This window comes from Mytilus edulis, chromosome 7 (genome assembly GCF_963676685.1).
Source record: "Mytilus edulis chromosome 7, xbMytEdul2.2, whole genome shotgun sequence".
NCBI classification, from domain to species: domain Eukaryota; kingdom Metazoa; phylum Mollusca; class Bivalvia; order Mytilida; family Mytilidae; genus Mytilus; species Mytilus edulis.
This window is the reverse complement of record NC_092350.1, coordinates 38160888-38176801: the sequence shown is the minus strand read 5'-3', so window position 1 is coordinate 38176801 and position 15914 is coordinate 38160888. Positions and strand designations below refer to the sequence as shown.

General features: G+C 31.3%; 1 protein-coding gene across 1 annotated transcript in view; it reads left to right on the top strand.

Annotated features, from left to right (window-relative positions):
* Window positions 1-15914, top strand: part of LOC139482661 (BOS complex subunit NOMO1-like) — a 58362-nt gene that overhangs the window by 31880 nt on the left and 10568 nt on the right. The window contains exons 8-23 of the mRNA XM_071266666.1: window positions 215-304; window positions 3348-3404; window positions 4345-4544; window positions 6048-6225; window positions 6505-6646; window positions 7637-7704; window positions 8232-8295; window positions 8959-9095; window positions 9542-9690; window positions 10117-10215; window positions 10557-10691; window positions 11089-11171; window positions 11912-12071; window positions 12723-12849; window positions 13502-13618; window positions 14753-14880. Of these exons, the coding sequence (XP_071122767.1) occupies window positions 215-304; window positions 3348-3404; window positions 4345-4544; window positions 6048-6225; window positions 6505-6646; window positions 7637-7704; window positions 8232-8295; window positions 8959-9095; window positions 9542-9690; window positions 10117-10215; window positions 10557-10691; window positions 11089-11171; window positions 11912-12071; window positions 12723-12849; window positions 13502-13618; window positions 14753-14880 (1934 nt within the window). The remainder of the gene's footprint in view (window positions 1-214; window positions 305-3347; window positions 3405-4344; window positions 4545-6047; window positions 6226-6504; window positions 6647-7636; window positions 7705-8231; window positions 8296-8958; window positions 9096-9541; window positions 9691-10116; window positions 10216-10556; window positions 10692-11088; window positions 11172-11911; window positions 12072-12722; window positions 12850-13501; window positions 13619-14752; window positions 14881-15914) is intronic.

Genomic DNA, 15914 nt, shown 5'->3' with positions numbered 1-15914 from the left:
TATAAAAATAACCATAAGTAGATGATGAACTTAGTTTTAATTTTAAGGGAAAAAAAACCAAGACACTTTAGCTTTTTTTTGGAGAAATGAAAGTTAGAACTGTTGATGAATGAGCATTTGTTGTAGTATTTTGTTCAATATATGAACAGTTTTGTATGAAAAATTTAAAAGTTTGTTCCAAAGTGAATGACACAATAGTTCTGCTTCTTTTCAGGTACCATTTTTCAAAGGAGAACATATTAGATTTGATGTTGTACCTGCAAGTATGGAGTTTAGAGTTCTTCATAATGCAGTCGATTTACAGGTAAAATTTACTTTTAATTAGTAATTAGAAAACTCCAGTATCATGATGTAGGGTACAGGACAATGACACAACAACTCAAACCCAAAATATACTAATGTATATTATATATCTAAGACAAACTCAAGTTTGTTCAAATTACAATGTAACATAAAAAGATAAAAACAAAGCAAACTCAGTGATTGCTTTTCCAGGGGTGTGGAAATGCTATGCCCGACTCGCCCGACTCGTACATTTGAACAACCGGACAAGTAATTTTTTTTGTCTTGGTTGCCCGTGGACAAGTAAAAAAATATACAAGACAAAGTTCATATCCAACAAAAACATAAAATTAATTTCAGAACGTATAAAGATGTTTAATTTATGTAAAAGAAACCAATGTTCTGCAAGTAAAAACATCAATGTTCATGACGATAAATATTACATGATACCGGAAATAGATCGATTACCAAAATAAATAAAAATAAGTATGCAAACCCGAGTCGCGTAACATTGCATTGGCTTTTTCCATTGACCAGGGATCGTCGATTAGGTTTTATCCATCATTTACCGGAAGTGTCATTTCTTTAAATTTTGTATCGAGATTCAGATTAAATACTTAATAAAAAGGTGGGCAAGCAAGACAAAAAGAGTCATGAGTCGAGTAGAAAACCTTAAATGCGAATGGAAGACGCAGAGTATTTAAAAAAAAAAAAACGGAAGCGAGAATTTCAGACATCGTGGATATCACATTGCCCCTGGCTATCTATAGAAATTCGAAAAAAAAAATTAAGTTTTTGTCTTATTTATAGATGAAAGGTCAACATTATTTGTTGTCAAAGTGGAAAATAAAAGGGACGCTTTAATTGCCCATCAAGACAATAATAAATAATCATGAAAAAAACAAGTGTGTCAGTTGAGAGAAACACCACAAAATCAATAGTTTATCTATTATTCTTCAATCTGTCCTAAAATTTAGTATATGTACCTACTGGATATAATTTGTATTCAAAAACTGTTGCAAAATTGTCCTTTACATGTCATTTCATTGGTTGGTTTGCTGTTAGGTTTCTGTCCAATTGATGTCAACCCATTTCCTACTTTCCTATTTTTTTACACATATAAACAAATAGATGTCATTTGTTTGTGATGCACAACAGTGCTTTAAGTAAGAATCATATATTAGCTAACAAGAAATACTTCAATATTTATTGGGATCATCAGGGCAAGTAAATTTTTTTCCGGACAAGTAAAATTTTAGGTTTCACTTGCCCGGGGACAAGTGCTCACAACAAATATTTCCACACCCCTGTTTTCATAAAAAAATATTCCAGTCTAACGATAAGGATCCACCTGAAATGTACGCTTTGGGCCAGCACTATATATACAAATTGATCTCTTCTTTTCAATGTGGAATTAGTTATTTATCTTTTCATATATGCGTTATACAGTGAGGTATAAAAAGAAAGAAAAAAAAGTGCTTTTAACCCAGATTACATGGTTAACACTAAAATGGATATGAAGTAGTGTATGCATGACATGGTTTCAGTGCACACATATCCTTATTTCATTATTTAAGAATTGAATGCTTCTTTTTGTAACTTCATTGGGGTGTAAAAGCGTTGACCAAAGTACATTTTGTATGAATCGCGGAAGGGCTTCATTCTAAAAATGTGCACACGGTCAGCGCTTTTACAACCCTATGAAGTTACAAAAAGAAGCATTCAATACTTACAATTACATTTTTGTCGAGCCTGCAACTTTTGTTGCAGAAAGCTCGACATAGGGATAGTGATCCGGCGGCGGCGGCGGCGTTAGCTCACTTCTTAAAAGCTTTATATTTTAGAAGGTGGAAGACCTGGATGCTTCTTACTTTGTATATAGATGCTTCATGTTGTGAAGTTTCCGTCAGTCACATGTCCAATGTCCTTGACCTCATTTTAATGGTTCAGTGACCACTTGAAAAAAAAAGTTTAAATTTTTTGTAATGTTGATTTCTCTCTTATTATAAGTAATAGGATAACTATATTTGATATGTGCGTACCTTGCAAGGTCCTCATGTCTGTCAGACAGTTTTCACTTGACCTCGACCTCATTTCATGGATCAGTGAACAAGGTTAAGTTTTGGTGGTCAAGTCCATATCTCAGATACTATAAGCAATAGGGCTAGTATATTCAGTGTATGGAAGGACTGTAAGGTGTACATGTCCAACTGGCAGGTGTCATCTGACCTTGACCTCATTTTCATGGTTCAATGGTTATAGTTAAATTTTTGTGTTTTGGTCTGTTTTTCTCATACTATATGTAATAGGTCTACTATATTTGTTGTATGGAATGATTGTAAGGTGTACACGTCTAGCGGGCAGATGTCATGAGACCCTGACCTCATTTTCATGGTTCAGTGGTCAAAGTTAAGTTTTTGAGTTTTGGTCTTTTTATCTATTACTATATGCCATAGGTCAACTATAATTGGTGTATGGAAATATTTTATGATCTTTATGTCAGTCGCACAGGTTTTATTTGACCTTGACCTCATTTTCATGGTTCATTGCACAGTGTTAAGTTTTTGTGTTTTGGTCTATTTTTCTTAAACTATAAGTAATGGGTCAACTATATATGTTGTATAGAAGCATTGTTAGCTGTACATGTCTGCCTGGCATCTTTCATCTGACCTTGACCTCATTTTCAAGGTTCATTGGTCTTTGTTTAGTTTTCTTAGTTAATGTTAAGTTTATGTGACAGTTGTAATAAAGCTTAGCTTTATACTTAGGACTATCAACATAATATCAATAATTAGTATAGAAGGCGAGACATTTCAGCGTGTGCACTCTTGTTTTAACTAGGATCATACTTATAATTACATTTTTTAGTTAGGATCATCAAGTTTTTATTTAATTCACCTGTGCACTCTATTGTGGGATCTCGTGTCATCATGAATGATAAATTTTATTGTGTAATGCAATTGCTTAAGGAATAACCCGAGATGTGCCGTTAGCCAATCAGAATGTATTATAATGAAACATACATCTTATGTAATTATTTCATTATGTTTTATTTTATATTGCAGCAAACTTTCCAAGTGTCAGGATTTTCTGTTAGTGGCAGAGTTATCAACTCTGTAAAGGTAAATTTTTTATTGCAATAAGTATAACGTGACGGTACCCAAATTGCACCTATTTTGACAGTTTTTCACCTATGTTTATTTATGATCCAGACCAAAGTTCTCATTATATGTTTATTTTGTAGATGTATCATTATTCACAATATGGTTCCACAAACTATAATGAATCATTAAAACATGGGTTTGAATATACCTCCAAATGATCCATGATTCTGAAATAAGGAGTACCCAAATTGCATCCATGCTTAAATTCACAGCCTTAAAAATCGATTTACAGATAATTTGTTTTATTTCTACAAATATTTAGAACAATTGGACATTAATCTGTGCTTACTGTTCATTTCTCTAGAAATGGACAATTATAACATATTTTATTTGCACATTTTAAAAGATGACCTTTTGGTGGACAACGCATGGCGACGTTTCTGTACTTTTTACCTTCTGCAGTTAACTTTATCTGTTGATGTATACTGTGAACGTTCTGTGCATATTTGAATATATTAACTTTAATATATGGAAAGGCGTGCATAATGTCAAATAATAAAAATACAAATCGTTTCGTCTCTAAGAAAACATGTAAGATTTCCGCTGCTACTTTTACTATATAGGCACAATTCGGGTTATCGTTGCAATCTGGGTACTGTGACGTTATATTCTTTCTGAAGTAAATTTTACTCCATACATGTAATGTGATTCTTTTAATATCCTGTAAATAATAAATTGAGTTTTTTTATTTTCATTCAAAAGCATAATTTCAGGGATAAAACAATGTTTTGTTTGTTTTACTGTAAAAGTACTGTATAAAATGCATTGTAAATAGATTGATCTGTATTATAAGACCACCTGTCATATGAGTTAATTTGTGCTCTACTTTATGTGGTAACTTTAAACAGGTTTCACTGTATATTAATGTGGAATACATATATTTGTGTTTTTCTTTAAGGGATCTGGAGTTGGGAATGCTGCAGTATATGTGAATAGTAAAAAACAGTCTACAACAAAATCTGACGGAACTTATCATCTGGAGAATATGAAAACAGGATCATATATCATCAAAGTAGAGGCTGACAACATCCTGTTTGATGAAACCAGTGTTAAAATATCTCCTAATACTCCACATCTACCTGATATTATAGCTACCAAGTAAGTTAAATTTGTAGAATAACTAATCCTAGAATTGAATATATAAAAATATTCAACAAGTGACTGAACAACACATTATTTCAAGAATGTTTGTAGCGCATAAGTTAATTGTCAGTCTTGTTTGGTCACAGGTTGAAAATGTTTTGATATTTTAATTCTAAGATAAAATATTCTTTTTATTACATACACCATGGTTTTTTTTAATGGAAATTAAGTAAAAATGAAGGGAACTATGTCTTTTTGTACACATTCTCAACTGTTTTAATGGAACATTATCAACAACCTCTTGACAACACATATTGTTGTATTAAACACATGTGAAATTATCTGTTTTTATTTCACTGACAAATCACTGTATTTCATTGAAACCAATATTATTGCATAGCAATATAATATTTCCCACAGAAAGTATAAACCAAAAGTTAGCGTGCAATAAATTCTATTATTCTATATTGGAATTATTTTAGTAGGTCTTTCTATATGAATTGGTTTTTGAATAAAAAAGCATATTCACCTGAGAAAGTGTTATTCACCGCGCTAAACGTCACGCGCTTTTACATGCAACGTTATGGTAAAATGTTTCGTGTAAAATTTGTTTTGGTATATGTTTGTCATTAAATACATTTTCTTTTCTCGGAATATGGAATAAAACAATTACTGTCTTTTGTTTCGGTAAATATGGGGTTTTATTGACTTTTGAAAAACTGATATTCACTTCGGCCGTCGGCCTCAGTGAATATCATTTTTTCAAAAGTCAATAAAACCGCATATTTACCTCATCAAAAGACAGTAATTGTATATTATTGTATATCAATATAATATTTCCCACAGAAAGTAACCAAAAGTTAGCATGCAATAAATCTTCAAAATTCATGACGTCATTAACGACAAAATCTTAGTTTAAACCAATATTGTCCCTCGTAGAACATATATTGCACTCGCAAGCTCGTGCAATATAAAATTCTATTCGGGACAATATTCCCCAATATTCATGCAATAGCCCTATAATATTGCACTAGTGCAATAAATCTTCAAAATTCATGACGTCATCAACGACAAATTCATAGTTTAAACTAATTTTTACTTTCAAATATTATATTGCTATACAATTAAACGGTTATTGCATGAATATTGGGGAATATTGTCCCTTGTAGAACATATATTGCACTCGCAAGCTCGTGCAATATAAAATTCTACTCGGGACAATATTCCCCAATATTCACGCAATAACCCTATATTGTTTTTTATTTGTTTGTAGTTTCCACTGTGGCAAAAAGATCTAAATTACCAGTAAATACTTAAAAAATACTTAAAAATAAAAATAAAAAATGACATTGCCAATAATTAGAAAACTACAGTTTAAAAGTCAAGACAAAAATCATCTTCATTATCTTACCTTGTTTGTTGGACATACTATGATACTTTATAAATTCTGTCCCTACCTTAACAATTATTATTATTTCTTGTATTGTATGTGATATATTTAATATTTATTTCTTACAGGTTCAGCCTTTGTGGTCAAATAGTCATTGATAAGCTTCCTGAGGGTCTTAGACAAGTACCTCCACAAAGAAGAGTCATCTATTTCCCAGAAGGGAAAAATTCTGATGCTGTATCTATAGCCACAGATAAAGATGGAAAATTCTGTACCCATGCTGCATCAGGCAAATATTTAATAAAGGTACAACCAATGTATAAGTTCATTAAATTTATAAAACTTAAATGCATTTGATAGAAAATAGATTATTGTAAAACAATTTATTTTGCATGGATATTTTATTGCACATTTAGTCTGTACTTGCAGATATTGCAGCAATTTATTTTTCTGATTTTCTGATTTTTTTTATGTGTTTATTTGAAGTTGAAGTTTTCATATTTACATCAATTTACAATTAACAAAAAAATGTCAGCAGATAGCAGTGAATGACTCTGATTTGATCTTTAATTGATTCACTTGTAGGTACATCTCACTGAAGAAGAGATTGCTGGAGGTCTCCAGATTATTCCCAGTGAGAAGTCTATCATCATACCTAATGCTCCCTTATTAGATGTCATGTTTACACAATTTAGAGCAAAAGTTACAGGAGCTGTTGCTTGTCTAGGTTTGTATTCCTTTTCAATTACTCAAATACAAGAAATGGCCTCAAAACTAGATTCAAAATTTCAATGAAGTAAAAAACTGAAAAATAATTAAAAGAAAGCTTCAACATCTGTGTTTTCCACAAGGAAACTTATGCTTAAAAGCAGATTCTAAAATTTGTTTGAGTCATTATAAAAGGAGTAGGTTCATTAAGACACCATTTTTGCCCAAAATTTAGCAGTCTTACAAATTTGTGAAAATGTAATCTTTTAGCTATTTACTGGAAAGTAGAATGCTTTTGCTACATAAATATGGACTGTTTTTGACAGTACAATTCCCATATATTGGGTACTAGCATCATAAAGTCATGCTAAATTACTGAAATCTTCACAATTTTAGCATTTTAGTTAAATTCTAGACAGTTTCCGTCTTAAATGAAAGTGGCCTCATTCGTGTTCATTCATAATATTCAAATGTAAGTTGTATTGATGATAATACATAACACATATAAAGGTTGAGGATGAACACGGATGTGGCCACTTCCATTTTTGATAAAAACCATCTGAAAAGTGACGTTTTTTGGCATAATTAATAGATTTTTCATATTTAAACTTGAATCGAAGCGTTTTTAATGACTAAATCAGTTAAAATCTTTCACATAAACTAATTGAAATTGAATCGATTGAAGGAGACACTTAAGTGTTTAAAAAGTGTCAAAAATCTTTCGTTAGATGAACCTGAAATTTGAGGCCAAAATCGGCCCTTACTGGACCTACTCCTTTAAACAATGTTTAACCATATGCTTTGGGCCTTAAATTATGATTTGTTTTTGCTTTTGTTATATTAGAAATGTAGTGAAATTTGGTTTTTTTTTCTTGATCATTATGTTTTGAGGGATTTATCTGTATCTATTACTCCAGGGTCAATAACTTAATTAAAAATGGGTTGATAAAGCAGGTAACTTTCAAACTGTAGTACTATATTACTGAAATGTTCCTTTCTCATTAAACAGAGAAATGTGGATCCATGGAGGTATCCCTTGAGGCTGTAGGCCGAGATGACTTTAAACAAACAGTTCAGGTAAATATGCATCAGTTAATTTGACATTTCGGCCAAATAATTTGTGGTTTTTCGTTCACACAACCAATTCCATGAACAAACATTGACAAGAAGACTTATGAAGGCTCAGGGTTGAGCACAAAATAAAAAATGATACTGGATTTTTTGACATGTATGTTTGGATGTCAATTAATATTCATAGTACAAATGTAGTAACATTTTTATGGGCATATTGTTGAAATTCTTTTGGCAGAAGTACAACTCCATCTTTTTATTGTTCACTGCTCACTCATCAAAAAGGTTCACATTGTGGCTTGAAGCTGATATTGTATGATATTAATGTGTAGAAAACCAGATAATCTATACTTATTCTTAACCAACCTTAAATATATTTGCATATGTGATTATATAGTAACATACATGTTTTAAGTATTTTGATATAAAATTTATAATTTCAATTATGATATAAAAGTCAAAGTTATGATGATGGTTAACTATGACAAATTTTGTTTTTAAGTATTGTGATATGTTTTTATTTTGTTTTAAAGGTGAAAGAATCTGGGAAAGAAGGCATATTTTATTTTGAAAATGTGATGCCAGGAAAATACAAAGGTATGTACATCAACATGTCTGCATGCTTTTATTTTCATGATTGATAGTGTACAGTCAGCATGATTTAATACTTTAACTGCAATCTTTTGAAATGAATAAATATTGTAATTAATAATTAGTATATACAGTGTAACCTGCCTAATCCGACACCTTAGTATTCCAACATCCTGCTTTAACTGACACATTTTCATGGTCCCAAAATATGCCTATCCTTGCAGAAAAAAAAAGTATTCCGACACCCTGCTTAATCCAACATTTTTTTCTGGTCCCCCAGTGTGGCGGATAACACAGGTTACACTGTAATGGTTTCTTAGAAAATATGAATTGATTTTGAAATTTGTCACGATTTGTTGGCTGTATGGGTTAAACTTTATGAAGTATATATTCCAGAATTTGGGTCTTGTACTACTTATTAGATTTAAAATTGAAAATTATCAGTTGACAAAATCTGTTTCCTTCCATTGATCATCTTGGAGTTAACTTCAGTCTTCAACTTATCAATATGTAAAACATACAGGATTATCTATTTAAGAGAAAAAAATGTATTTTCAGTATTGTAATCTTATATACTTAAATATCAATATGCTCAGACTTTCTGTTCAAACTCTTAAATTTCACATTTACTTGTATATCAGATTTAAGGAAGACATTGTTTTATTTCAGCCATTTTGATGCATGACACATGGTGTTGGAAGGAGAAGACCATTGACATAGAGGTCACAGATAAAGATCTAAAAGGGATTAAGTTTATACAGACAGGATATATACTTAAATGTAGTATCTCACATGAAATTAAGTTGGTAAGTAAATTGTTGATATACAGGAGGGATGCTATTATTGACTGGTTTTAAACTTAAACAACTGTGAAAAGGGGTGGGCTAATTGAAAATCTACAAATTGACTCTGAAATGAAGAGATATATTGATTAAGATACTCAAATGTATTACCTAATATGAAATTTAGTTGGTAAGGAATTGTTGTCATTGGAATAATGTTGAATTTTTGTAGTTGTTTGTAAACCATTGTATGAAATAAAACACTTAACTGAAAATTTATCTGTGTAATGTTTTTGTGGGCTATGTTTGTTTTATGTTCTTGATGCCATTGTTTTGTTTATCTTCTTTTTGTTTTAAAAAAATAATTAAACTGTCCCTATGGAGTTTTACTATCTTTGATAAAGTGAAGATAAACGTTTAATATATACTCAATTAAAAATGAAGGCTAAACAATTTCTCTTCTTTTGTAGCATTTTGCCCATGAGAAGAAAGTTGGGACAGTTGGATCATTCAATTTGAACAAAGGAAAGAATAGATTCTGTTTAGCCCAGCCAGGTGTATATAAGTTGACACCAGATTCCTGTCACAAGTTTGAAAAGGATATATACACATATGACACGTAAGTTTGTTTGGATACATACACTTATGACACTTTAGGGTGTTTTGAGTAAAGAATACACAAATAGCATGTTATTAAACATGTTAAAAAAAGAATCAAGAGAGAAAGTCAAAATAATAAGTTCAAAGAATTTAAAAGCAAAGCAAAGTCAGGTTAAATAAGTTGGATTGGGACTGAACAAATTTATTGTTAGTTAATATTTTACAGTTATGTTCTCATGAAATTACAGTGAAATAGAAATTAAATAATTATAATAATACAAACAAAACTTGAAGCATTTTTTTACTTTCAAAATTTGATCTAAAAACAAAAAGTAACTGTGATGACAAGTAACTGTGATGACATGATTGAGAGGAAAAATATAAACAAATATAGCAAGGAAATTATTTGTGCAATATTCTGTTCATGTTCAATTTGTAATTTCAGATCTAGTCCAGAGTTACTGACCTTGACAGCAGTTAAACATCTGATAGAGGGCAGTGTTACAACAGAAGAAGCTGTTCAGGATCTGGCAGTTACACTTTTGTAAGTGTTTTGCTTTAGTTCTATATTTATTGCAATCAGTTTAATACTTCTAAATTAAATACCCGTGTTAACACATAAATGAAGTCAACTATTGAAGTAAGCAGTTACACCTAATTTGAATTAATTTATTAATGATCAACTATTAATTTTTACTCACTTTTAAATCAATAATAATTGTATGCAAAGTATAATGTAAAAAAAAGATACTTATGAAAAAAACTAACATATTCCAGCTGGGATATTTACTCAGTAAAACATAATTTGACATCATTTAATTACTACACATAAAAGTATTTCAAAACAAGCAAATGGTTGAAATATATGTATGCTTTATATTATAGATCACTGGTGGATAAAACTCCAATTGTCCTTGGTCCACTGACTACAGAAAACAAATCCCCACCAGCAGATTCCAAAGATACCAAAGCTCCACAACCAACTGGACCATTTGTTTACAAGTTCTCACACTGGGCAAGGTAATATCTCATGTATCTCAGTCTCCATTGTAATATTAAACTAACTTTTGTAGAGGTTATTCATGTGCTAACTGCAGCAATTAACTCACAACCCGAATTAAAGTCAGAAGAAATTTTATATAAAATTTGTGAGCCAGCGACTCAGGCATGACAGTTATGTTGTGTTTTTGTTTCAATTTTCTTAAAACCAAAAGATCCCAAACATTTGTGTTGTGCATGAATGTTTTGCAAAAGAACTGTCTGCAACATTTAATATCGAAGTGTAAACCGAGGGAATAAATTGTTATGCACTCAATACATGTAATATATATATAGATATAGTTATATACTTTCTGTTCTTGCATTTCATATGAAATTAAATAAAGTTAGCTTTACAGAAGATTGTATCTCATTTCAGAACTGGTGAAAAGCTGGAAGTTAGTGTTAGTTCTAAAGAGCTGTTATTCAGTCCTGCCAAAACAGAAGTGGCTGTTTTAGGAGGTAAGTAGATATAAGAAGATGTGGTATGAGTTCAATGAGACAACTCTCCATCCAAATAACGATTTATAAAAGTAGACCATTATCGGTCAAGGTACAGTCTTCAATACAGAGCCTTGGCTCGCATAAAACAGCAACCTATAAATGGCCCCAAAAATTAGTAGTGTTAAACCATTCAAACAGGAAAACCAACGGTCTATATAAAAAACGAGAACAAGAAACACTTATGAACCACATCAACAAACGACAGCTACTGAACATCAGATGTCCTTTTAATGGCACTGTCCTAAAGGAATATATAGTTTGCAGTCTTTCATAATATTCTAACATGTACTCTGTAAATTAAAAAAAAAAAACTTTCTTACCAAACAATATTGACATTTAAACAAAATAACCAACTGATAATGATGAAATAGTAATTGCATAAAACTGTTGATTGGCACTTATATCTATAATTTATGTTTAAGATATCTGTGCTGGTGAGGTAGCTAAGTTTATTGGTAAGATAGGTGTGTTAATAAACTTTGATTGACGCTTATATCTATGATTTATGTTTAAGATACCTGTGCTGGTGAGGTAGCTAAGTTTATTGGTAAGAGAGGTGTGTTAATAAACTTTGATTGACACTTATATCTATGATTTATGTTTAAGATACTTGTGCTGGTGAGGTAGCTAAGTTTATTGGTAAGAGAGGTGTGTTAATAAACTTTGATTGACGCTTATATCTATGATTTATGTTTAAGATACCTGTGCTGGTGAGGTAGCTAAGTTTATTGGTAAGAGAGGTGTGTTTATCATTGGTCATATAAAACCTGCAATAATGGGAGTTAATATCACAGTGACAACTAAAGGAGTACAGGCACCTTCTGTTTCTGTTGATTCAGCTGCTAATGGTGGATTTAAGTAAGCAATTTAAATAGTGAAAAATAATTTAAAAAAAAAACTGCAATTTATAAGTCACAGCTAGGAGTAGTTGGACGGAATTACAATGTAGGTACAAACTAAATGTTGCTTTTATTCTAAACATTTCATCTAAAATGAAAGAAAATAAAAACAGATAATTAGCACTTTATTATTTTGATAGAGAGGCACTAATATCTTTTCTATGATTTGCTGTTTTTCAATGTCTGCTTTATTCCTGAAGTTTATATGAAGTTGAACATCTCATCTCTTAAGGTTTCACTATCTTTGTCTCCTTGGAAGGTCAAAAGTGTAACTAATATAACATATCTGTATAAGTTACCTGATGATATAATAACAAACTAATATAACATATCTGTATATATATACAAGTTACCTGATGATATAATAACAAACTTAAAGTTTGAGAGAAGGCTTTGTATTTTCCACATTGTTAGGAGAAAAAATTGTAATTAAGGTTAAAATCATAACTTGAAGAATTGAAATTTTACAAAATGTTTCCAAGAAAACCATGTCTAAAATGAGAAAAAAATATAATTCATCAAACTATTAAGTGAGTCTACAGTATTGAAAAATGAAAATAACAATGGACTTGATTTTGAAATTGATTGCACATATTAATGTTGTTTTAAGGATTGGACCACTTCACAAAGGAAATGACTATGAAGTTACTGCAGAGAAACATGGTTATGTGTTTGTAAAACAAGATGGTGAAATGGCTGTATTCTCTGCATATAAACTGGGAGAAATCTCTGTCAAGGTTAGTTATATTAAAGTGGACAACATAGTGTGATTTTAATCATAGTTGCTATTTATCTATTGGTAGCCATTTGGAAGACTAATATGATATGAAATAAGGTGTGATATGTTTGCCAATGAGATAACTATCCTTCAGAGGCCAAATGATATGGATGCTAAGAAGTATAGGTTGCTATATGGCCTTCAACAATGAGCAAAACCCATACCACATTGCAAGTTATAAATGGCCTTGACAATAGAATGTAAAACAATTCAAAGGAGAAAATAAACAACCTATTTTGTGTACAAAACAGCAAATGGAAATCAAATATGTTCTACAGTAACAAGCCACAACCACTGAACTACAGGCTCCTGACTTGCAACAGGCACATACAGAATCCAACAAGTTAGCATGCACCCAACCCTCCCCTAACCTGGGACGGTGATGCAACATCGCAACATAATAACAAACTATAGAATACAGCTGAGAATAAGTTTATTTGAAGGATCAATAACATAGCCTTATTTATGAGTCACCCTGTTATAGTTTATATTAAAAACCATGGTAGGGTAAACTGTTTGAAAGACTGAATATTTGTTATTGAATTACTGTAAACTCTATTGAACTTTGTTAGAAATAAGATTAAATCTGCACCTATATTGTTGTTTTACAGGTGGTAGACAAAGTAGGGACTGCTCTCCCTGGAGTGGTGTTGTCCCTCAGTGGAGATAAACAATACAGAAGTAATAATATTACACAAGAAAATGGTACCATAGTCTTCCCTGAACTGGTAATTAAACATTGTATTGTTCTCTATATGTTACTGAGGTACTGTAGTCTTCCCTGAACTGGTAATTAAACATTGTATTGTTCTCTATATGTTACTGAGGTATCACAGTCTTCCCTGAACTGGTAATTAAACATTGTATTGTTCTCCATATGTTACTGAGGTACTGTAGTCTTCCCTGAACTGGTAATTAAACATTGTATTGTTCTCTATATGTTACTGAGGTACTGTAGTCTTCCCTGAACTGGTAATTAAACATTGTATTGTTCTCTATATGTTACTGAGGTACTGTAGTCTTCCCTGAACTGGTAATTAAACATTGTATTGTTCTCTATATGTTACTGAGGTACTGTAGTCTTCCCTGAACTGGTAATTAAACATTGTATTGTTCTCTATATGTTACTGAGGTACCATAGTCTTCCCTGAACTGGTAATTAAACATTGTATTGTTCTCTATATGTTACTGAGGTACTGTAGTCTTCCCTGAACTGGTAATTAAACATTGTATTGTTCTCTATATGTTACTGAGGTATCACAGTCTTCCCTGAACTGGTAATTAAACATTGTATTGTTCTCTATATGTTACTGAGGTACTGTAGTCTTCCCAGAACTGGTAATAACATTGTATTGTTCTCTATATGTTACTGAGGTACCATAGTCTTCCCTGAACTGGTAATTAAACATTGTATTGTTCTCTATATGTTACTGAGGCACTGTAAGTAGCCCTCTTTTCTTTTTTTCATCTTATTGAACACTGTCCATAAAATAGGTTCTAAAAGATTTACTATGAGTTCAGTCTTTGAATTTCAATTATGCTCTATATTTATGCTAATACAATGCTTCAGTTCATAAAAGAAAGGTTTTTTTAAAGAGCGGAATTCTAACCCAGACTGACCTTTTCCATACTAAGGTCTGTAACAGTAACACAACACTTTTATCTTTGACTTATTTAAGAATCCCCAAATGGCAAGATACATTTACCATTAATTTCAATCTTATAATTTGACTCGAAACTTAAATCAAGATTTGTATAAAGACAAAGTATATTCTGGAAATTTGTATATTTAATTCAATTGCTGATAAAATGAGGCATGAATCCTTTACAATTTTTCAGTCACATAAATTTTATATTTGTAGGGACCTGGGAAATATTTCTTGAGATCTATGATGAAAGAATACCAGTTTGAACCAGCTTCCCAGCTTATAGAAGTATTAGAAGGTACCACAATGAATATCACTATCAGTGGAAAGAGAGTAGCATTTAGGTAAGTTGTCTCAGGTCTTTATTTAGACCCCATCAAATACTTTCCTCTCAAAACCTGATATATTATGAATAAATGATGGAATAAGGGTCCTTCCTCAAATTCATGATTTTAATCCTTACGGCTCACACCAAACAGGAAGGTATAAAGTGTAAAACAATTCAAACAGGAAAACCAACGGTTACTGCTAAGTGCTTTCTGCTACTCTTTCCATTTATTAGTTACCTTTAATCCTCTGGTGTTTAATAATATACAATTATGGCTCGTTGAAAAGGTGAATATCCAATAATTTTAAACATGAGAAGGTTATTTCATTGAGGGCGCAGCCCAAAGTGAAATAAATTTTAAGGGTTCACAATTTTGGATATTCATTGCTTCTAAGGGGCCACAATTGTTTTAATTTACCAAAGGGCCTTTTGACATTTTTGAATCATTGACCTTATTTTAGTAACAAACACAAGTTGACATTCGAAAATACATTTGTGTCACAGCTACAGGCGTGGAAGTTCTTGTATGTACAAAAAAGGTTGAATCTTTTTTGCAAAATATTGATGGCCCTGAAAAGGACAGTTTATGAGAGATATCATCTGCACTAGATGCATGTCAAAAGTCTTATTTCCTCGTCTTTCGATGGGCTTTCTGTAACATGAACATTGTCATTTTGTTTATTTACTTCTGTGACCTCATTTTCATGGGAGATAACTTGTGTACAAATCATGGAACTGAATAGGTTATTTGCAGGTGATCAATAGGGTTATTCAATGCTGGTGTAAATTTTAAGGGTTATTCGTCCTTCCTTGCAATTGAATGAAAATTAACTGAATTATTCCATGTCACTTGATAATGTGTTTCCTGATAGAATTGTTTGTAATATATGTAAGGTATAATAATACATTTTAAAGATCGCAACTAATAAATGGTACTAAACATCATTTATAAAAATGCAATATCTTTTATCATTACTGAACTTCATACCTTAACATAATAATTCCAAGATTCATTATGGTAGGTAAAAATTAGTAACTAAGAAATAATTT